The sequence below is a fragment of the Lepisma saccharinum genome, chromosome 9 (genome assembly GCF_977018435.1).
Source record: "Lepisma saccharinum chromosome 9, izLepSacc3.1, whole genome shotgun sequence".
NCBI lineage: Eukaryota > Metazoa > Arthropoda > Insecta > Zygentoma > Lepismatidae > Lepisma > Lepisma saccharinum.
In genome coordinates, this window is record NC_139237.1 from 68,743,288 (window position 1) to 68,767,710 (window position 24,423).

General features: G+C 38.5%; 1 protein-coding gene across 4 annotated transcripts in view; it reads left to right on the plus strand.

Moving 5' to 3' along the window:
* Window positions 1-24,423, plus strand: part of LOC145992114 (calcium release-activated calcium channel protein 1-like) — a 75,896-nt gene that overhangs the window by 30,572 nt on the left and 20,901 nt on the right. For 2 of the 4 annotated variants that reach the window (XR_014442127.1, XM_083128359.1), the window contains exon 1: window positions 20,813-21,195. The exons of 1 other annotated variant lie outside the window; for it this stretch is intronic. Coding sequence is in view for 2 of the 3 variants with exons in the window: in XM_083128359.1 (XP_082984485.1) it covers window positions 21,142-21,195 (54 nt within the window). In the remaining variant the exon portion in view is untranslated. Of the gene's footprint in view, window positions 1-20,812; window positions 21,196-24,423 lie in introns of those variants that run through there. One more of the 4 variants, XM_083128360.1, reaches the window with a different exon arrangement.

Here is a 24,423-nt window from a genome sequence, read left to right on the forward strand (position 1 = left end):
TGTAGATTTTACGGTTTCTAACGGTAATGATAAAATTAAAACAAGAAATCTGCACTGCAATAATGACATATGGATTGATTGAAATGAAGCCTTTCGGTGCGTCAGATAATTGCACCCGTCACATTATACGTGGCTAATCCCTTACCGTAACTAAAATCAAAACGTGTATCTGAGGACTCAAATCTCCTTACCTGTAGGTTAAAAGCTGAGTCTGTAAAAGGGCGGTCAGTACACATAAGGACAAAACACAGGACAACACACGACCCTACAGAGGATTATACTGACTGTATGTCCAAACGGCAGAGCGTAAATGTCTAACAAATACAAGCGTAATAGAAGTCTAATGCGAAATAATATGATGTTAATGTCATGAGAAAACTTATATTATGCGAGTTATTTCGTCAATAGAATGAAGCAACCTCAGAGGACACGGTAGCTGTGATTGAGTTAAGGCCGAATCACACGGAACTGGATATCCAATAAATGCCTAGTTGGCGCTGGACTGGCTATCTCGCTAGAAATGATGGCTGCCAGGCTGGCTGCTAAACTGGTTTTCTTCTAATTGCAACTGACTGACTATCTTTGCTAGATTCTGTGGAACAGCCAATCAGAGCGAAAATTTGGTTATGTGAAAATACTCTGCGAGTTTAGCAGGGGAAAGTTTTTTGTCTGTGGTTTCCGAGTGTTAGTTGTTTTGTTCGCTGCTCGATGAAAGAAAAGTAACAGAGATAGGAATTTATCCAAATCAATGAGTTTTGTGTACGATAAATGTGATTAGCCAATAATGAAAATCCTCCATTATATTAAATGTTTCACATATAAAGATGAACAAATTATTTTTTTATGAATGAAACTTGCGAATATGATACATTAACACTCGAGTTCATTAATATTGTTGAGTACACCTTGATTACCACTTTTCCTCGCTTTTCTGCCACTTTTGGCTAATAGCGAAGATGAGGATGAGTGATGATATGATGAAATTGATGAGATACAAACACCCATGCCCAGACCGGGATTCTAACCCGGGATCCCTGACGTCGTAGCGCGCTGTGCTAACCACTCCGCCACGGAGGCGTGCGAGCAAATTTCTAGCCCATGCTTTTCTTTTTATTTTAATTTTAAATAATAACAGCAGTAGCTATTATCCTACGACGTTCGCGTCCATATTTTTAGCTTGTCTGCTCTGCGCAATGCCTTGTGGGAAATAAAGTATACCGACAAGTACGACAACGAGTATCGTATGAGGAGAAAACTAGCAAGTGAGCAAGTACTACATAATAAGTGAGCAAGTACTACACAATTAAGTCTGAATCACACGGAACTGGACATCCAGTAGGAATGCTCTAGTTGACGCTTGACTGGCTACCCATTTGCTAGTTTTCGCCTCACACGGTACTTGTTACACCGTACTTGTCGATAGTCTTTCGTTCCCATAATGGCGGCCGCGTGAGATGTAAAAAACATATCACTTCACACTTTTAAAATACGATAACTATCCAACCGAGAGGAATATCGCTTCGTAGTAAATGGTTTTAGGAAGAGAAGAATGGCGCTGATAAAATACATACGAGTCATTCCATGCCAAATCAACACAGATATGTGCAATTTTTAACCTGACCATCTCCGATTTTCATGAAATTTGGGGAGTTGAAACTATGCATAGTACTTAGTAACTATGAAAATTTTTAGTCTCGTGCGTCTTGTAATTGTTAAATTATTCAAGGTCAAAGTTTGCAGAAATTTCCTTTTTTGAGCCCGCTTAGCTATACTAAATGTGCTGTAACTCCGCCACTATTTTGCCTAGGAAGCTCAAATAAAGCTTATTGTACAGGGAATTGAACAAGCTTTCCAGTGATATATAACAAGCCTACCTTTGGATAAAAATATAATTTTGTCACGTGACCCTGACTTTTGACCTTGAATATCTCAAAACATGTCATCACCAAAAATCGTGAAAAAAAATATATTTAGTCCCTCATACCATACTATAAAACATACCAAAAAATCATTCTGGGACTGCAATGGGATCAGAAGATACAAAATAATATGTGTAACTATGTGACTGATAAAAGCCCCATTACATGAACTATAACGAGTCAAAAGTCCTTTAACACCCCCTACAAAATGTAAAGGAGTTATCCTGGTCATGAAAGAAATAGGTTAGGCACAGGGAGATCCCTAGCCGTGTGTGTCAAGCGCAGTTCCGGCAAATTGTTGATCGCCATATTGAATTCAACGCAAAAATTTGAAAGGAAAGGGGTGATGTGATATATCAAATCAGGCTAGAATTTCACGAGAAATGAAGTGACGAAGGATTTTCCAACATATATTTAACCAGCAAAAATGTATTACTGCATGCTTGTAACCATTTTCTCCTTTTCGAGGTGTTAAAAACAAAGCATTGGAATGCTCCTAACGTGTTAGGAACTCATCGAGATCATGCTGACATCTTGGGAGAGAAAGAAGTATACGCACCATTGCATATGATTTTAATCAGCTACATTCACCAAATAGTTGAATAGTGAAGAATATTGGGAAAAGTATCTCAAACAATTACGTGACACTTCCTTTGGAATGAAAAATTCTTCAGTGACGAGGCAAATTTTTATGTTCACGGTGAAGTTAATAAAAATAATATGCAATACCTGTGATTTGCTCAGTCGAATGGTTGTTGCTGGTAAGCTAATTATGTGGTATAATGTATGGCGAACGGAAATGGTTGGTCCATATTCAACAACGGAACCTTAAATGGTGAGGGCTTCTTGGATTTGTTAAGTGAACAGGTTTTTTCACCCTTGCTTACGGGATATGGCACTTTTCGAGAGTTTTGAAACAGGACAGAGTGTGACCACACTATGTGGACATTTTCGCAATTTCTTCATGGTAATTTTCTAGGTAGATTGATGGGCACACGGGGATCTATTAAAAGACCTGCACATTCCCCAGATCTGACATCTTAGAAGGACTTTTATCTTCAGAAACATTTGAAGAGAATGGTGCATGCACTAAAAGTCCCTGATATTGACCATCTGAGAGAAGGCATAGTTGCTGATTGCGATGTTGTTACACATGCTACATTACCAAATGTTCTATGCGAGTGTGAGAGACGTCAACGAGTGTGCTCACAGGAACATTGACAACATTATAATGTGCAAATATCGTAAGTGAAAGATATGCGTATAACTTTTTGCTGGCTAAAGATAAGTTGGAAAATCCTTCGTCACTTCATTTCTCGTGAAATTCTAGCCTGATTTGATATATCACATCACCCGTTTCCTTTGAAATTTTTGCGTTGAATTCAATATGGCGGTCAACAATTTGCCGGACCTGCGCTTGACACACACGGCTAGGGATCTCCCTGTGCCTAACCTATTTCTTTTATGACTAGGATAACTCCTTTACATTTTGTAGGGGGTGTTAAGGGACATTTGACTCGTCATAGTTCATGTAATGGGGCTTTTATTAGTCACATAGTTACACATATCATTTTGTATCTTCTGATCCCATTGCAGTCCCAGAATGATTTTTTGATATGTTTTATAGTATGGTATGAGGGACTAAATATATTTTTTTTCACGATTTTTGGTAATGACATGTTTTGAGATATTCAAGGTCAAAAGTCAAGGTCACGTGACAAAATTATATTTTTATCCAAAGGTAGGCTTGTTATATATCACTGGAAAGCTTGTTCAATTCCCTGTACAATAAGCTTTATTTGAGCTTCCTAGGCAAAATAGTGGCGGAGTTACAGCACATTTAGTATAGCTAAGCGGGCTCAAAAAGGGCAATTATGCTAACTTTGACCTTGAATAATTTAACAATTACAAGACGCACGAAACTAAAAATTTTTATACTTACTAAGTTCCATGCATAGTTTCAACTCCCCAAATTTCATGAAAATCGGAGATGGTCAGGTCAAAGGCTGTGTTGATTTCGCATGGAATGACTCATACTTTACATCGTTTACTATACACGTATGGAAGAATATTTTAGCTTTTTCAATTGTATACATGCCTTTTGTGCTGTATACACTCGGAAGCCACAGACAAAAAAGGTTTTTTGTAAACTCACAGATTATCTTCACATGGCCAAACTTTGCTGTGATTGGCTGTTCCAGAGAATCTAGCCGAAGAAAGTTAGTAGCAATTAGAAAATGTCCTATTCCTCCAAACCAGTCAAGCAGTCAGCCAGGCGGCCATGATTGCTACCTAGAAAGTTAGTTCAGCGCCAACTAGGGTATTCCTACTAGAAATCCAGTTCCGTGTGATAGGGGCTTTAGTCCAAGTCCAACTGGAAAATCCAGTAGGAAATATAGGCTCGTGTGATTTCGGAGCAAAGAAACTTTCCATCCGCTGCTTAATGGTCTGGCAACATTGCTTCCACCTGGGCACGACGTTGCGTTTTCAGTTAACCGGAACCTTGCTTTCCACGCAAAGGAGACGTTTCTTCGTGAGATATCCGCGGATTCTTCCTCGCGAGTTGGCAGGCGTCCCCTGTTCCCATGCTCTCGTAGCGTGACTCTTGGCACAGCAGATAACGTGGGAAACAGCTGATGACGGCCTCTCTTCGGAAGAGACTATTTTCTCTTGCTTCTAGTCGTTGCGCATTCCTACCGTACTGCAAATTTTCAGTTCCGACAGCGAAATGGCCGTGTTGTTCCGTGTAACCCGACCTTGGGAATTCTCTCTCTTTCCGTTGCCTCCCTTTAATTTGCGCTCTTATCAGAAGACATGCTGCTTCTTTCTCTTTCTCCCTGGATGTCTTTTCTTTTTCTTGCGTTTTTCTTCCTCTTTTAGATTCTGCCTTTACTTTCCTCTCTCTCCATCTTTTCATCTTATCTACCCTTCGTCTTTCTTTCTTTCTCTTCCTCTGCTTCTTTCGGTCTCTCTCTTTTTCTTTTTCTTGTTTCTCCTTCATTTTCTATCTTTTCCTGTCTCTCTCTCTCGCTCTTTTTATGACTTATCTTTCTCTCTGTCTATCATTTTTCGTTTCCGCCTTTCCTTCCCTTTTCTCTTTCTCTGTATGTCTGCTTCTCTCTTTTTTGTCCACATTTCTCTCTTCCTATCCCCTATCTCTCTCTACCCCTGTCTTTTCTTCTCTTTCTTTCTTTCGTTCTCTATCACTTTTCTTGTCTGCCCTTCGTTTTCATCTTTTTCATCCTCTGTCTGTCTGCTTTTTTTCTTTTCTCTCTTCCTCGTTCTGTCTGTCTCCATCTTCTTCCCTATCTTTTTCCTTGTTTGTCCACCTCTCTCTCTCTGCCCTCTCTTTCATTTTTTCTCTCTCTGTCACTTTCCTTATCTGGCCCTAGTATTCTGTCTTTCCCTTCTTCTGTCTGTCTCTGTCTTCCTCCCTCTTATTGTTCTTTTCTTACCCACCCTCCTGTCTCTCTCTCTCTCTCTGTGTTTCTATCTTTTTTTCAGTTCATCTGAGTGTTTCTTTTATATTTCTCTGTCCCTGTCTATATCAGCAATGTGGCAAGGGTAGGGCGAATGATTGATTTAGTTTATTTTTCTTCGCTTTTCTGTCAACTTTGGATAACCGCGAAGATGATGGTAAGATAAAATTAATGAAGGGACACTCGCAAAGAACACCCATGCCCAGGCCTGGATTTGAACCCGGGACCCCTGTCGTCGTACCGTGCTGTGCTAACCAGTACGCCACGGAGGTCGGCTGGTGGTATTTTGAAAATTCGCCTCTGATTCGATAGTTTCAAATACGTTTTACAAAATTCATTAGACACATACGACATTGAGAGATTTCTCTATCGAGGAAGGAAGAAACGTTCGCATTTATAGGCAGGGTGCCAAAACAAACTTCCCAGTTGTTCGTCGTATATTTATTTCGTGAATCTCTTTGCACTGAGAGGAAAATTCGTTATCCGTTGAGGCTACCCGCTGTGTTTATAACTTGGTGCCGACACGCAAGTTCTGCTTCTGGGTGCGGTATGATTACTTGGCCCGCTGCGTTTGCAACTTTCGCAGGTTGGGTTCCGGTCGTATCGCGTCCTTAATCAGATAAACATGTCACGGGACACTACCGGAAGGTTGTCTTTGGCAAATCTTAATTAGACTGCAACGGGTGGTCTAAAAATACGATTTTGCGACTGATCCAGCAAATTTACACACCGTTCCCGTGGTTGAGGTGTAACACACTGCGAAACTATACAGACTCTTCTATGAAAGATAAGAAAATTCAGGATTTTATACCAGTCTGCAATTTGAAATGTCGGTAACACTTCGTTTGAATATACCTATCACCGTCGCCGCCTTGCGATTCCCGGTGAAGGCACATTGCATTCGGATCCCACTTTATAAGTCCAGTCCCGATTAGTCTATCTGTCCATAAAGTGAACTTAAAACAACATTTCAATTTCAATACCTATCGCCTTTGTCCGGTTTTAGTCGACAGTTTTATCTAAATCCACTTTATGCTCAGATAGGCTAATGAGGCTGGTCAGACAAAGCTAATTGCAGGTGGCAGCACAATAGTTGTGTCCTTGAGTATTAGAGAGGCAACTGTTCCTCCATTTAAAATGCATGGGGAATTTGATGCTGGATGCGCTGTTATTATATTAAACTGCAAGTTTAATTTGATTTTAACCTGAGAAAGTATGTCGGTTCACAACCAGTGCTGTATTGGTAAAAATGATCCTCTTTTTGCATTTAAATATATCGATATTATTGTTGCAATTGATATATTTTAGGTTTCAATGTGTACAGACAGATAAAAAGAAGCAAGTAAGAAACTGAAAGATGTCGGACATAAGAGATATACTAAAGACCTTTGTAAATAAAAACTTGGTGATACGATATTCTACAGAGATCCTTATAGTCTAATACTAATGATATACTAGACACGAGTCTGAAAACAAGACGTTTCCTCATTATCTGCTTTTTAGCTGTCAAATCTCTCTTTCTATTTCACGTCGCCTTTCTACCTCTCAGGATATTCGGAACGATGCTCATGAAGGATGAACTGATGAGGGTTCGAGTCTGAGACCTCTAGCTTCGTAGCAATGACCACCCTGCCATAGAGACAAACAATCTGCAATGTTATTTTTCATAATATTTCATTTAAAATAATCCTTCATCTTTTCGCCGTGTTACAATTTGCCCTGCCCCATCATCATCGTGGTAGAACTGCTGTATATGAATTGACTAACCTTTATTTTACATCCCTATCTGTTCGCCTCTGGTTGTGCAATATTTCCCGTACTGGAAATTTTCTGCTTAATTTGCGATGCGTAACATGAAGTTCTAACAGACAGATGCACAAATGGTTCCGCTGGAAGTATTTCCACAACTTCAGTCTTCAGTTCACAAACAAGTTTAGTGGTCGAAACACTGAAAAAAAAAACGAATACTGAAAAGTAAAAACAGCAATACAAATATATGCTTGTAGTTGCAGATAAAACCTTTCTCAACGGTTAATTCTGTTCCGGAACTGCTGGCACCATGTTTTGAGGACGTTTCGAAGTTTCCCAACAGAGCGATCGGACGAAGCTTTTATTTAGGGAACCATGTTGCGAGGTGATAAATAGACGCGGTGGAGAGATTTGATGTCCTGGCATCCACATCATCTTCCCCCATTCTTCTGTCTCCTGATCCGATGCCAAAAATTCCCATGAGACATCCTTGTCACTGGATATTCTTCAGGACACTGAACGTCATTGCAGAAGAGCAAGGCATTTCAGCGTGTGACTCAGCCCCAAGAGTTCCAACCTTACATGTGGGTGCACCTAGAAGGTATAATGGGCCATTTCACAGGGCAAATGCTCTGGTAAAGATTTTCTGTTAGTTAATTATTGACAATCAAATGCTTATATCTATAAAGTGCCCTGAAATCACAAAAATATAGCTTGCATTATTTTTGCTTATCGCGTCTAAGATGGCGGACGAAGTCAAGGGAAATACGTTTTTGCTCTCATTACTTAAAGGGGTGTAAGGGTCATTGCTTTTAAGGGGTGTAAGGGGTGACCCTTTCCGATGATACCCAAATGTCAACCTCTCTTCCACTTAGTACACCCTGCCCTTCATTTTCCAGACTAAAGAGCCCTGACGTCTAAACTCAAAGCCAGTATAATCATCTGTGGAACTTGTGCTGTGAGCTGTCCATGTGTGTGTATGTTTGTGATTGACCTTTCATCCATTTTATCTTACACCATTCTTCGCGATTAGTCACACGTGACAGAAAAAGGAAGTAAAATAAAACAAATCAATCATTGGTTTTTAACAGTAAGTCGTAACAAAAATCGTATTCACAGCTGTTTATTCATAACTAACTGATTACCCGGCGTTGCCCGGGTATTTATTTATCCCAATCTTCTATAAGAAAGGAAAATAATGAATTCTAACTATAGTGTAAAATGTAACTATATTTATTTACAGATTCACTGTAATATTAATTTAACTAAAAACTTGATTATAAACAACATTTTTAGTTTCACCTCCAGGAGCAAGAATAAATAAATTGAACGGTATTGGGAGTGTCACTGTTCATCTTAACAACCCCGAAAGATAAGGATTCCAAACTAATATAGTTTTTTTTTCGATTATTTTTACATGTCATCCGTTCAGATCATTTTTGACATTATACTTTTCACCCCCTCTCACTCCCCATGCCGATAGGTGATGAACTTGGAGTTGAACGGTATTGGGAGTGTCACTATTCATCTTAGCGACCCCGAAAACTATGGATTCCACACTAATATTGGTCGTTTTCGGTTATTTTTACATGTCATCCCATTCCCATCCCCACTCCTAGGGGTTCCAGGGGTGTCTTATCCCCACAGTATTTCTTTCCAGATTGTAAGTCATATGTGTACCATGTTTGGTTGAAATCGCTCCAGGCCTTCAAGAGTTATGCCGGAACAAACATACATGCATACACACATACATCCATTTTTATAGATTTTCATCTGGAAGGGAATGAAATCAGTTTGGGATGTAAATATTAATTTAGAACCACAATATGGAGGGTGTGCTGCGAGAATGTTGGGAGGTATGGAGTTTTCAAGCAAACGTTAAATGTTGTACTAAAACGATTCTCACTTTTTCTCCATGTTTAGACTAATCATAAAGTCTAAACTCTTCTTCGAAATTTTACACATCGTCGTTGTTTTATCGATAGGAAAAGCAGCATGTAGTGGTAGTAAGTATAAGTAAAGTAGATGACTATTTTTGAACAATATTCTGGGAATTATATAAACTTGATCTATTCGCCATAAGCTTTTTAGGAGAAACTTTCATACCCGTTTATTCCTTTCACTCTATTATGTACTTCATGAAATCCCAACACTTGAGTAGATGAACAGTACAGTTAGATAAGCTTAAAGTGATTTTAATAGTTCATTGTTCATGTATACGAACGTATTGACAACTTCATTCGGGAAAGTGAATTTTCGACCTCGCATTCGCAAATCTTGCAACTCTGTTCAAGAAGAAGTGCTAAATTTCAGTGTTGTAAACAACGTGCAAATGTTATTTCGTATCTTTTTGTTCAGAGAGTCTTATGAGAAATCTCCTCGTCTCTTCAAAATTACGAGCCAGGGTCTGTCGAATCTTGATTCAGTGCCAGAAAATGGCCGCTGACGTTCAAAACGAAATGATAAGCAACATTACTAAATCAATCCGGTCTGTTCGTCTATTAAGAAGCTGTGGCATTATTGGATCGTGACCTTATGAAATAGAAAGGCCAATAGTGTACAGGAAAGACTTCAAAGGGCTCTGAAAATCAGAAGAAGAAAAATAATAAATAAAGTTGGTCTTCACATTGCGCCAAGAATGCTTGCTTATGACTGAACCCTTGCTAACTTTTTGTTCTAAGTTTTGCTTGTTTGTTTGTTTTAAGTAACGCCGAATCAGTATTTTTTGTTACTTCTCATATAGCTTTTAGTAAGAGTTACTTAATGGCTACTTCTGTTCAGTAACAACGATACTTGTGCTCAGATAGCCGACGTCTGTGGCAGAGTGGTTAGCTCAGCGCGCTACAACGCCGGGACTTCCGGGTTCGAATCCTGGCATGGGCATGGATGTTTTTTGTGTGTGTCCCTTAACTTTTTTAATATCATGTCATACACTTTACACTAGTATTAACCTTCCGATTACTAACCATTCTCTCTAAATTTAAGATCATAATCTATATATATAGAAACGGATGGATGTGTGTGTGTGGGTGTGTATATTTGTTTGTTCCGGCATAACTCTCGAACGCCTGGAGCAATTTCAACCAAACTTGGTACACTTATCACTTGCAATCTGGAAATAATATTTTGGGGTAAGACACCCCTGGCACCCCTAAGGGTGGGGTGGGAAGGGGTGACATGCAAAAATAATCGAGAACCACCGATATTAAATTCCGCACAAGCAGACATCCGTGACTCTATGCAATCCGCACAACGATAGTGTTTCTCGGGTTGTCTAACATTCAGGCTGTGTTGCGAATGGAATCCATAGTTTTCGTGACACTCCCAATGCGGTTCAACTCCTAGTTCATCACTTATTGGTATGGGAGGTGAGAGGGGGGTGAAAAATAAAATGCCACAAATGACCTAGATTAGTGTCGAGTCCATAGTTTTCGAAGTCGCTAAGCTAATTGGTGACATTCACGATCACATTTAAAATTAGTTACATTTTACACTATAGTTAGAATTCATTATTTTCCTGTCTAATAGAAGATTGGGATAATTAAATACCCGGGGAACGCCGGGTAATCAGTTAGTAATCAATAATTATAGATCTAACACTAATCAGTTAGTAATCAATAATTATAGATCTAACACAATAACATTTTAACCATACTTACAATGTAAACCAATGATTATTCTGGTCTCCGAATAATCATTGGTTCATTTTCTGGTATGATATTATATCATACCTATATGTAAAGAAAAATTACAAATGAATAACAAAGACAAACGGGGGAATCCGATAAATATTTCGCGTCACTGAAGTTCCTGCATAATTTAAGGCACCGGGACAATAACGTATGCCTCCGAATGTATGCGGGTGGAGGAGGGCACTTTTCGGGTGTTCCCCGCTTAAGTCTGTGTGTCCCTTCATCAACTTAATCATATCATCACTCATTCTCATCTTCGCGATAAGTCAAAATTGGCAGAAATGCGAAGTAATATAAACCAAATAGGGAGCGGACCTACTGTTTACAATGGGATGTAAACCACTATGCAATGTGTCTCCACTGGCATCCTCTGGCACAAGGGCGCGGGTTTTGATTTTGAATGCCCTCCGTGAACCCCCGTTAGAGAGTGAGTGACATATGACAAGTCACAACCGACACTTGTCACTGGGAAACGAACCTTAAGAAAGTAATGTAATGTAGCCTTTCGTACTAAAGTGGCACGATCAGCTCTTGCGTGTCATTCGGACTGAGCCATTAGACTGCGCATGCGCAGTGAATTCTTTTTACAAACTGATGAGGAAATGGGGCTCACGTATCGCACAACACTTGAGCAAACTTGTGTTGTAACGTCACGGGAGAAAGCTTTTTAATTTTAGGCTAAATGCCTACGTTGTTAGGTTAGGCCAGCTATGTTTAGTTATCTTAGCCTAAATAATAATTTTTCATTGTATTTATGTTAATGGGACCTAACCTAACGGGCCTAACCTAACCTCGTAGGCACTCCTCGTCTGACGTCAGAACACAAGGTAGCAATACTGTTGTGCGACAAGGAAGACCCATGAGGAAAGTTCCTATTTCGTTCTGTACAGTTGTGGTCGCGTCGCTTGTCACTTCGGTGGAAAACTCCCGTGTCGCGTGCCACTTGTCCCTTCGATTTGAAATCTGTCTTAGGGGGAATTCACACCGAATTGACGAGCGACTCGTGACCCATGTCACTTGGAAAAACGAACCATTCAATGACAACATTTCCCGCCGCCGATCCTCAATGGACAAGTGGCAGGCGTCACTTCGGAATGAACCAATCAACAGCAACGTTTCACACCACAGCGGCATAATAAGCTGTACAACCCTACATTCGATTGGTGAAATCATCAAGCAACACGTGACATGTCTCGCTTGTCGCTTTGGTGGAAAATATCCCGTACTCTGGTTTTGGCAAGTGACGTCACCAAAAATGAGCAGGAACAAATTCCTCCCGGGCGACCAGTCGCCACACACACACACACACACACACACATGAAAGAAAATCGAGACAAATAGAGGCTTTTACAAATGTAAATATTTATTTCTTGAATATCCTCATCTCACTCACATTATCTTGCGTCTTTACTGGTTCTACTACTATACGTAACGACCTATATTTCTTATTTTTGGGCTTTTTATTTTAAAAAAATATATAATTTAGAGCTAATCGCGACGGAGAGAATGGATGCTGATTAGATGGAATATACGAAGGTGCTCACAAAGAACATCCATGGACAGGCCGGGAATCGAACCCGGTACCTTAGTTAGGCAGCGAGATTGCGTATTTATATAATAAAAATACACGAGATATAGAACAATTTTAAAATTTTAAATTCAATCTCCTATGCGTTTTTTTTAAAAAATTTATAATAACGTCATTTTGGGAAATAAGAAGATTCTGGAAGATTAACTTCCCTAGCGTCCGTGTGTTCGTGCGAGTAGTTCGTCATTTGTAAACGACACTTTTTTGGTTGTTCTTCAACTTGGAAGATTGTCAAGGGGTGACCTTCATCACTAAGCCATGAAGTGCATGCTTTCCCCTTGTTCTTCTTTCCGTCATGGTGTCCGTCTTGTAGCATTTTTCTCTGGCAGCGTTCAAGACAGTTTTAGAAGCTATGCCATGATCTTTAGTTCATCTCTTGTAGAAGACAAATACGAAGAGATATTTTTTTTTACTTGTATATACAGGATAAAGATATCGAGTTACGTTTTTCTGCTACCGAAGATTCAACAATGACGTCATATGTGGGAAGCAAAAGGAACGGCTAAACGAAATGCAGCTTTCATGCGTGGAGCGTAACGTCTTTTGTCTCTGTCAGTGTTTGGCTTGCTTCTTTTCGGCTAGACGTTGTTCGCAGGGCATTTATCAAAAGGGAAGTCAAGAGCGCTGTGTTTCATTTCCTTACCTTGCAAGATACAAAAATAGTCTTCAGGAAACATCTCTTGGGGTTGGTCACATTCGACAACGGTGAGATTAACAGCTTTTGGTTTGCAACTGCAATCTTCAACCCCAAGACTTGCTACGGTATGTGGGTTATTCCTGAGTAAAGAAAAATAATCGATCAGATAATTCGATTAGAGATGGTGGGGAAAGAACTTCCGGTTTGGAGTTTGGGCAATTTTCCAATGTAAACAAGTGGAATACAGATCGTCAGCGAGCTTACTTTCTTATAAAAGATCGGATACAAAATGGATCACTTGAATTTTTTGATTGATATAGAGAAACAATGGTACCTAGAAAAGATTGGCAATTTCCCGGATCCTTTGGATGAAGATGTAAGGGGCAATACTAATATTTTCCAAGGCAATGTTGATCTTCTACCAACTGTTTTGTGTTAAGACTTCTGCAGGTTGAAATAAAGCTTATATAAATTATAAACATTGAAATACTTCAATTTTACAACAGTAAAATGTATAATTTTCGACATTGTGTAGTCAAACACAACCCCTTTAATTTTATCATATGGCTTAGAGAGCGCGTTGTCAGAAACTTTTGTAGTGGGTAAAAGCCAGTAATAAAAGTAGAATAGTAGAAATAATAATAATCTTTTATTTTTTTATTTTAAGTGTTGAGCACAGAATAAAACCTAATACAGCACTAAGTCAAGTAAAAAAGTACAAAGTTACACGGAAAAAATACATAAGCTGTAGAATAACATAGTGTTATATATCATTGTGCAATTAACTGTGTTTTGTTCTAATAATAATATTTATTTAAGTGATGATCACGATTAAACAACCAGGTACATCACTATGTCAAAATTGGTTATATAAAATTATAAAATAAAACAGTGGATCTTACAATCTTATATTATTATAGCTACTACAATATTATATAATAATAATAATAATTACAACTGTTATAAATGTTATACAATAAATAATTATTAAACTAATGAAATAAACAAATTTTATTCTAAATGTATTATTATTATTTATTTACTAATGCTATTCGAGTGCATATCCAGCATAAGAAAAGGTGACAATCATTGTGTGGCTTTTGGTTATAATACGAGGTTGGAAACAAATATTTTTTCTCGGAAAACTATGCATAATTTTCAGACAGAACCGATACGGAAAAATCAGTGAATTCAGGCAGTAAAGCGAAAAGACTAGACACAAACACGAGGGAATAGGCTCTATAGTCGACACTACATCAGCGGAGTAATTCAAATGAAAATATTTTACGTTTTTCGAAAATCATAATTGTCTAACGCACATGTGTTGAGTAGGCTATATTTAAAACTTGAAACTGTTTATAATCATCCAGAATTCCAAAAATTATAATTTCATAATTTAATGTAATCAATGTAAACTTTATTAGTAATTCTTTTACTAACTTCTAAAGCTACGACTCTGAACTTGATAACACTGAGAGCAGAAGGCATTGCAAGCGTAGCGAGCAATAAATTTTACGAAATATGTACTATTTGCATAGAATTTGAATCGAGGGGAATAATTGCCTCTCTGTGCTCCCTACAGGTGCCCTTGGCCGTCAATATCCCCCCTGCCCCTGGAATAGATTTCCGTCCAAGGTTGGGGACGGCAATGCTCCCTGCCCCTCCTGTGGTTGCACCACTGGGTATAGCCTCATCAGCTCCCCCCCCCCCCATGTGTACTCCAGTCTCTGTACCTATTTGTTTATTATCACTGACATAATGGAAACGAATTCCGACAAAGTAAATATAATATACTACACTATACATACAGATAACAATCTTGAAACACAGGTTATCATGCTTTGTCAACAAAATTACCATGGTTATCTTTTGTGGTTTTGAATGAAAAGTTTGCCTGAATTTAAAGTAACAACATGAAGATCTTTGGGTCAACAATTACTAGCATATATTCTTATCTTTTCCTCCCGAAATCCGAGTCAGAGCTCGGGTAGGCTAACCAAGACTGGTATACGAAATCCTGAAGGGTTGAGGTGTGGGGCAGGGAGATTTCCCTCTACCAAAAATGTTAACCTACCCCCCCCCCCACCAAAAACCTTCGGGGGATTTTTTTTTCTTTTAGCAACAAAGATAAGCATTGACTTCCAATATAGTTTACTGATTATTTCTGTTATTTGGCAGCTTGGAAAGTATATTATTGAAGAATTTTATTTTATGTTGCTCGAGGATATAGGAATGTCATCCCTTTTCATCAGGGGTGCCCTCCCCCCAAAGCCTGTGACGCACTCCCCCAAAAAAAGTAGAACATGCCGAGTTATTTACTCACATTATTTTGGTCAGACAAAAAATTGCGGAACAATATAATACAGTTATATATTTAAGCAATATATGTATGTTTACGCATGAAATTAAAAGACTAAAGAAAGAAAAAGCACAGCTCACTTTCATGTTTGCTAACATAAAACCACACAGCTCAGGCTCACTGCCATTGATAGTGTACCGAACCTTATTCTTAACAATTTGTCTGCTTAACTAAGCTTGTATTAATGCGAACAGCATGCCCCCCCCCCTCCACCTTTCCAAACCGATTCTAAAGGCATAAGAGGTGGTGTTTCATTTCAACCCTATCGCCGCGATCAGCCACAGGTAGGTAGAAAAACTGTACATAATAACCACAACATAGCTAAAAAGCAATAACAAGTCAATCAAACGAAACCTTCCCCCCTATTTTTGGGTGAAGAAGAATTGTTAGCTAAACAATAAAATTGTGTCCCTCGCCCCCAAAACTTCCCATTACGCGTCATGAATACTCCCCCCCCCCCTGTGGGCACCACTGCTTTTCAGAATACTGCGGCATGGTTTTTGCCGGGGCGGGGAGCACGTGCCTCTATATCCCCTGCTAAATCCGCCAATGCATTTATATCAATTGCAAAGCTTCGCCAAATTAAGTATTTAACCTTGCAGGTGATGTCTATGCAACTGCGCCATTCAAGATGTGAACAAGACCCGTATTGAGTCTGGAGTGTGGCCAGTCCTGAAGTTGTACAATTACTTCACGGCAACAAATGGTAAAATTCTTGATCGTCTCGGGATGGAATATTTGACCTTGACAGATGGTGAAGCAGCTGTGCTCTAATTAAGAACATTTGTCCACCAGAAGGAATATCACTCGCATAAACATACGGCTTTAATATGAGTAATGAAAAAAAAATCCATGTTGTGATTATTTCTGACTTACAACAACCAAGATTACGTTTACCAAGTAGTCTTTCAGATGTCCAAAATGAACGATGAAGAAGAATGTCTAAAACGAAACGGGGTTAGCTCCGCTTTTCTGTAGCAATCATTGTTTGAATGCGAGACAAATTGCTCTCGTATGCGTATTTTTTATGTTTACTTCAAGGCCATTATGAGCGTCCTTAACCACCGTCAGTCGCTGTACGGACCATTATTATAAATAATCGTAAATCCTTGTCAAACATTTTATCCACATAACCTTATACGTACAATGGGGATCCATGAGTATTACCGTGCAAATTGTCCATGACTATTTTCATTAATTTTTCTCTTACATCCTATGTGTTTTTAAGCTATGGGTTTTTATGTATGCTAATGCAGAAGTTGTCAACAGCTTGTTTTGAGTTTTCTTTTATTTCTTGAAGCTCTTATTCAGTCAAATAAATTGCACGAACATAGTGATGGTCAAATTGCACGGTAATACTCATGGATCCCACTGTACCAACTCGAAAAGCCAACGACACACTTCAGAACTTTAAACTGTATACTTTGTGCATTCTAATCAGCCTGAAGCAGCGGTGGTGGTGCTAGGATTAATCATCTAGGGGTGCTAAGGAGGTGCGGAATGAAATTTAGGGGGTGCAATGTTGAAAATAAAGAAAACGTGAAACATGCTTTAGTGACTATATCGAATACCGATTAACTTTTAAGGGTTCTTTGAAAGGTAACAGTTCGGAGACACATTTCTTAATTTTTACAGAAGAAACTGCTTACGGAAATGAGATTCTCCAAGCTTTCCAACGTTCGTGGAGGTATTTTCTTTCATCGTGGAACCTATTTGACCGGCAAATCATATATTTTTCAAGAGAAATATCCCACCGACGCACAATTGCCATGCTTCCCGTACGTGAACTGCATGCTCCGCACGTTCGATGACGTAACCCATTGTTAGTGTTTCAAACTCATTTTTTTACTATGTTTGCCTAACCCAACCAAACCTAACCTAACCTTATGGAAATGGTTAGTGGGGCTATCCGTGAATGGTCCGTGGGGCTATCCGTGAATGGTTGGTGGGGCTATCCGTCAGCTACCGTGCATAATAGTTCGTGGAGCTATCCGTGAATGGTTCGTGGGGCTATCCGTCAATGGTTCGTGGGGCTTTCCGTCAGCTCACGGGCTATCGTCAGCTACCCGTGCATAATGTATAATTTCCACCGGTGACGAACACGATAGTAGGTATTTTTCGGTGAAGAAGGTTGAAACACTGCATACCTACAACTTGAGTCAAGATGTGCCCGCTATATTGTGTGTTCCGGAAGAGAAGAAAGGAATAAAAAAAATCACTCTGTATGTGAAAAATTATGTTTGTTTTCGTGTAAAAAGCACAATGGCACTTTGAACTATGTTCCGCAATACACAATTGGTAAGTACGAACCATGCGAAACACAAAATATCCGATTTAAATGTGTCTCCGATATAACGAACTGTTACCCTTTGATATTTTCCAAAGAAACTGAAAACTACCCGAAACTTGTTTAATTTTTGCTTAATTTAACCATAACAAGCACATGAACAGGGAAGTAAATGTAGATTTTCTTGCAGATCACGACCAATGACTTGCCTGTTGTATACAATAACAGCGGTCTCACTTCAAAACTTAACATTCGACGCTCAATATGACGACAAAGTTTAATAGAGTTGATAGTCTTTTCGAATGAAAATAAGCTCTTCAAAAAGGGATGCGCGAGCACCCCTGACCTGAATGTTGCTATTTGCTCTTCCTGGCGGGATGAGATAGGGTGAGAATAGTTTCTTGAGAATCAGTCACACACAGTATGCAATGTATACCTAAACACCATAAAAAAATGCATATAAATGGGCATAAAGAGTGTTCATTTAACAAGTTGTTGTTGTCGGAGGTGCGACCATAATTTTTTGTCTCGACCAGGACCAGGATAAACGTACCAATAATAATAATAATAATAATAATAATAATAATAATAATAATAATAATAACAACAACAACAACAATATAACGTTATTATTATTATTAGTAGTAGTAGTAGTTGTAGTATCAAATACGTTATTATCCTCGTAAATTGCGCAAAAAAGGAGCAGAAGTCAGAGCTAAAGCATTTGTGTTGGAACAAACGATCTGAATTATTTTTTTTCAAGACGTTCAATTTCACTTTAATAATGGAAAACAAGCACACTGTATTTTTGAAGGACAGAAAATTTTTAGATCCAATTTTTTGCAAACTGAAATCTATATTGATTTAATAGGGCGCAAATCATTTCACGGGGCACCATAACATTCTCCTTTTTACAACTTTTTTCATGTAGATCGTTCGATGCCCCGACTCCCGCCGCCTCGTAACTACGGCTCTGAACGTGATACACCAAGGTCGCTCGCAAGAAAATTTTAGGAAATGTATTTTTATTTGCATAAAATTTGAAATCGAGGAGGGCAATTGCCCATCTGTGACCCCTGCATGTGCCCTCGGCGGTCAATGTTTGCTCTGCTCCCCCCCCCCCCCTTAGAATTGATTTCCGTCCATATTGGGGCACCCTGCCCCCCATTCTGCCTAGATTGATTCTCTGATCCTCAATACATCTTCACATCTTGAAAGTCAGAAAATGCTGTGGGAAGGAAATGCATGTGATGGACAATCCTGAGCCTGCTGCTGAAAGTGTTTAGCTTAGGTTCTCCCGGCTGTGACAACGTTGTAGCTGCACGGTTCTGTCATGAAAGTGGCTGGCCGTGTAACTGTCGCGCTTGCGCAAGTATCCCTGAAAGAGCTGCCATCCATGCCCCACTCTTCTAAAGACAAGTGCAGTGTTGCTGCCACGTGAAGGGAATTTCCCTTTTGCAGGGAAATTCGGACAATTTTTAGCCAAAAGGGAAAAGGGAATTTCGATGAAAAATATCACAATTTTAGGGAAATGTTAAGACTTCTGACTATATATTATTCGCGATTAAAATTAACCAATATGCCATCTGGTGGGGTTTTCAGGAAGTACTCTAAGTAGGATACGTTGTGTTGAAGTCGTTTAAAGCATGGGGAATATGCGAGACACTAAGGTCTAGTATTCAGGTTGTTTTTTTGCTCTAAATCGTTTTATGGGTAAGAACAAATTAAAAGTTTTCATGTGTTTCCACCCTGTGGAATCAACAAAATGAAATTTGTTAATAAATCAGGGAAAACGTAATTGACAGAAGATTGCTATGGGGGATATAACACTGTAATTCAGCAAGGAAATTACGAAGAATGCACGTGTCTGCTTACTTTATTTTTCGAGAGATAAATATATATTACCATGAAAGTAAAGTTTTAAATTATACTTTATAAATAAAGGTTTTTTTTTTCGAAAAATCATATAGCGTCTTACCCAATGCGTCCATGTATTACTGGTATTACGTATGTGTGAAGTTGTGAACAGGTGCAAGTCGATTAAGAGAGAAGATGAAAATAGTTTGAGAATGAATTTATGTCAAATGTAACCAGAAAAAAAGTGGACATGCTAATGTTACTGTTTCATTCAGTACGATCACACGATGTCCTTTTTCAGTGAGTATAGCCTGGTCATGAAATCGTGAATATTATTATTAAACCAGCCTTTCTCTTTCGAGAAAGAACTGCAACGATATGTTCGCAATTTTCTCCTGTCCCAGCTTTTCAAGTACAAGTCAATTTCAATTCCTTTATTTCAAATAATTTCCGAGAACCTCAGTTACAACATGACGTGCAGATGATACAGCACTGCTTTGGACAACCAGTGCGTATACATAGGTTTCGTCTGCATTTTCCGTGTTATTTTTGCCTATCATAATTAAATATTTCGTTCTCAGTACAGCTTCACGTTTGTTAGAGTACCTGGAATTCACATCGCATTCGCAATATTTAAAAATAATGCGTAATTTAAACGTTTTCTACCATACCAGTCATGACAACATGCTGCTATTTTGTACTGCTGCTGAATGTAAACAAAGATTTATCCTACTTAGAGCGGCCATATTGGAAGCGACACTAGCGCTCAGGTGGTAATTTTAATCGCGAATTACAGTTTATGTCAAATTCCAGTTCCATATTCACGTTTTTATTTTTTCTGATCCTTCTTATTTCTGCTCACTTGAATATAAACCTGTATCTATTTATATTTCTCTTAAGTTTATTGTACGTCGCTTTTCTGTATCTTCGGATAATTGTAACGATTAGAATTAACGATTTAATGAATTCCTGGGACATCTGAGCAGAAAGCGATGTAGCTTACATGTATGTGAAAAATTTGTGCAACATTTTTTTTATTCATACGATCATGGACCAACAAAATTTTTACTACTACTACCACTGCTAATAATATTATTATTATTATTATTACTATTATTATTATATTTGTTTAAGTGAAGGGGAAAATGGTCCAAAAAGGGAAATTTTGCCCCTTGGAAAGGGAAATTGTGCACTCAGATTGTGGCAACACTGGACAAGTGTTGGTGTTTGTCGTTTCGTTTCGTGGTTGTGTTGGCGTGTAGAGAGAAGGAACAGTTGTTTCTTTCACGGTCATTCTGCGCGTAGGGTATACGTTTGATATTTGTTATGTGTATTTGCAGTGCGTGCAAGGAAAAATAAATTATTTCGTGACATAAGATCAGCAAAGATGCACTGAATACGAGGGAATGAAGTATTTAAAAATATATGTAAATTTTCCGTGAAATTTGTGGCGGCCGATGTAGACAAGATATTGCAGTTTTCAAGCGATTCAGTGACAGGTTCCGATTGACTGACTAACAAATAGGCCTGTTTGTAGCATTAACAGGTCAAAGCAAAGTGACAGGACCAATGCTATGGTACACGTCGTAGTAGACCAAAAACGGATGAAACAAACAAATCCTGTGAGTGTGAGTACACCATTGTATAAGTTAATTTATTTTTATCTTTGCACTTCGCAACAGTGGGAGATTGCATGTTGTGTTCAAAAATAATTTTAGTTTGTGTCCGCAGAAAAGTAGCATTTACTTACTGGCAATTACATTGAACCCTAAAATATTTACTTGTATTTTGCGACTTATCGTATTTTTTTCCTTGACGAAATGCGTTTTTGTGAAATTGGATAATAGGTTAGGTATCATTTTGGAATGCAACCGGTATTCAAGGCGGACGCAACACCACAAAACACCGTCATTCGTAAGTTAGACCCGTTATCCTACTAGCTGTGCATAACAACAACCTGTCGTAAACTGAATAGGTGATGCACTTGTACTGTACTTCGAAATAAATTGTCATTAGAATGATCGTGGATTTTCTTTACTTATTAGCAGCAAAAATGCACAAAATAAGTATATAGCAAACAATAGACTAGCACTAGACTCGTATGTTTCTGTACATTTCGCGTAAGAAATGTCTTCATTGAACCTTAGATTCCTTAGTACTCAGTGAAACACTGCAAGGCCACATAATTGCTCCAAATGCGTAACTCCTGTATCACAACGATTAACTTCTTCTTGCCCTTCTGGTGTAGCTTATTTTGTACAAGTGACCACCTTCTGTTTTTTTTTGTTTTTTTGGGGGGCGGAGGGTATTTTTCTTATAAAAGGTTACTGTACTCATCCTAAAAAAAAACTTTGGGGCAAGTGAATGATGACCGGACCCCTCTCCGATTTTCTTCATATTTGGCATACTCACTAATTGAGGCCTTAACTATGTTTGCCTAACCTAACCACACATCAATGGTTCGTGGGGCTAGCGTCAATGGTTCACAATTATCTTGCAATTACTAGACGTTTCCGACAAATTTTAACTTCAGATTCGTCATTAGCAGGACTCAAATTAGTAAGTATGCCAGTAACATTATAGTATAAGGGAAACGGATGTCTTCAAATTTACAGGAGAAAGTACTTACGGAAATCATTTTCTGTAGCGTTGTGGAAGTTCATGAACGTAGTTTTGATCCATTTTAATGCGAAAACATGTCGTTTTCTGCGAAAATCTCTGTCCGACACACTGTTTCCCGGTAAGAGTTTAGTTTACGTCCTTTTCATAAGGAATACGTGTCATATATCGTTGGAAAGGTTATTGTATAAGGAATTCAACAAACTAAATCCCAAGGCGAGGAAAAATTTTCTGGAGGAGAAAATCGAGAAAAACCGATGTTGTTCGGATATGCGTGATTGAACGTACTGAGGACATTTTTCAATGATTAAGCACATATTTAGGGGTGAAATGAGTGCTAATGGAACATGACTTAACCTCGTAGGCATACCTCGTTCCCGTGAATGGTTAGTGACAGAAAGTGTAAAACGAAAAACTTACTTACCGGAGCGCCGGCTGTCGCTAGCATGGTTTTGTAAAGGGGCAAGAAGGACGTAAACTAGACTCTAGCCCTGTTTCCCTGAACCAGTACGCTATCGCCCACCATAATGTGTTACAAAATTGAAATAACAAGTAACAGTAAGTACTCGGAAATGTAAGAAATAGACATTATCTTAGTTAGAAATGAATTATTTCACCTTAGGAAATGTTCCGCATTCCAAAATAGTACGTTAGCAATGTAAAAAAGTGCGAAATATATGATTTATGGATGTTTCCCTTATACTATAATAGTACCAGTATGCCAAATATGAAGAAAATCAGACAGGGGTCCCCCCCCGTCCGGTCATCTTCAGTCATACCAAAACTTTTATTATTGAAAGATTTCAGCCTATTATGGGTACATTTTGTCATAAATTGATGCAGTGAAACATTTTTACAACTAGCTTCTCCTCTAGGGGTTATTTTTGCATGTACAATATTTTATTTGTTAACATTGAGTGGTGATCCCAGATGTGGATGGAACCTCACTCAGTAAGTATGGGTGTTTCTAGTGTGTTTTTTTTTCCTAAAGTGGTATTGGGTCTTATGGGTATTCAAAGTAAAACATAACTTCTTTTTTTTAAAAAAAAAATCTATTGATTTGTTGTCCAGGGTTCCCGCACACCTGACACTTGAGGAACCTTAAATTCTATGGTAACTGTAACAATATATGGCTTAATTGAAGATGACGGGAGTGTTCCCCGATTTGTTTGAAATTTTGTATACTTTCTACATGAGGCCTCCTGCCTGAACACGAATCTGACATTAGAATTTCCCGGTTACATCTGTAACTTGAAAATTTCACGTAACGTTAGGTTAGGTTAGTTACACTCCAGCAATGCAGTTTAACAACATTTACAATCTTCACACTGCTGTCCCGCCATTCTCAACTGGTCCTTCCTTTTCAAGTGACAAACACACTGTATTCGGCGCAACTCGGTGGCTACATTTCACAAAACATGGCTTCCTCATTTCTTTCCGGAGAAATATCGCCATTATGAAAAGCAATATATTACACCTTACACACATCCAAATTTCAAACAGTGACCGGGACATCAGAACCTCTGATACTTCATCCGGAAAACTTATTTGGTTAGTACATTCTCTAGTAAATAAATCGGAGAACACTCCCGTCACCTTCAATTGCTCCAAATATTTATATAAAGCTCGTGAAAATTGTGATGATGAAATTGATGAAGGGACACTAGCAAAGAGCACCCATTCCCTTCCCAGGACCCCAGCCCTCATAACGCACTGTGCTAACAACTCCACCATGTAGTATATGTTGCATTAAAGTGATCTGGTTCTGTATATTCTGTCGAGATAAACATATCCAAAATGTAACATAGACATGCCCATTATTATCTGTGTAACTAGTGTTTTTAATTACTATTCAGAAAATAAATCTACTTTAAAGCAGTAGGCCTGATGTGTTAGATAAGTATTAACATTATAGTTTAACTTACCCAGAAATATAATAGATTTCTTTTTCATTCCTTCTGAAAATATGACAACTCATTTTTGAAAATTTTTAAAACTGGCTACCGGATTTTATATTTTTCAAATTAACTCAAAATCTAAGAATTTAGCTTCAAAATATCATTGAAGCAAATTTTTAGAGCATAAAATTTTAAATAATGTTTGCATAGATGCACAGACAGTGGGGCAAGGGGGACCATTCCCCATTCCCGGGAAAATCAATGTCACCTTAAAAGTATATATTTCACACACATAATTTTAATTCGGTCACAGTTGTTTGTGTTTATTATTAAAATAAT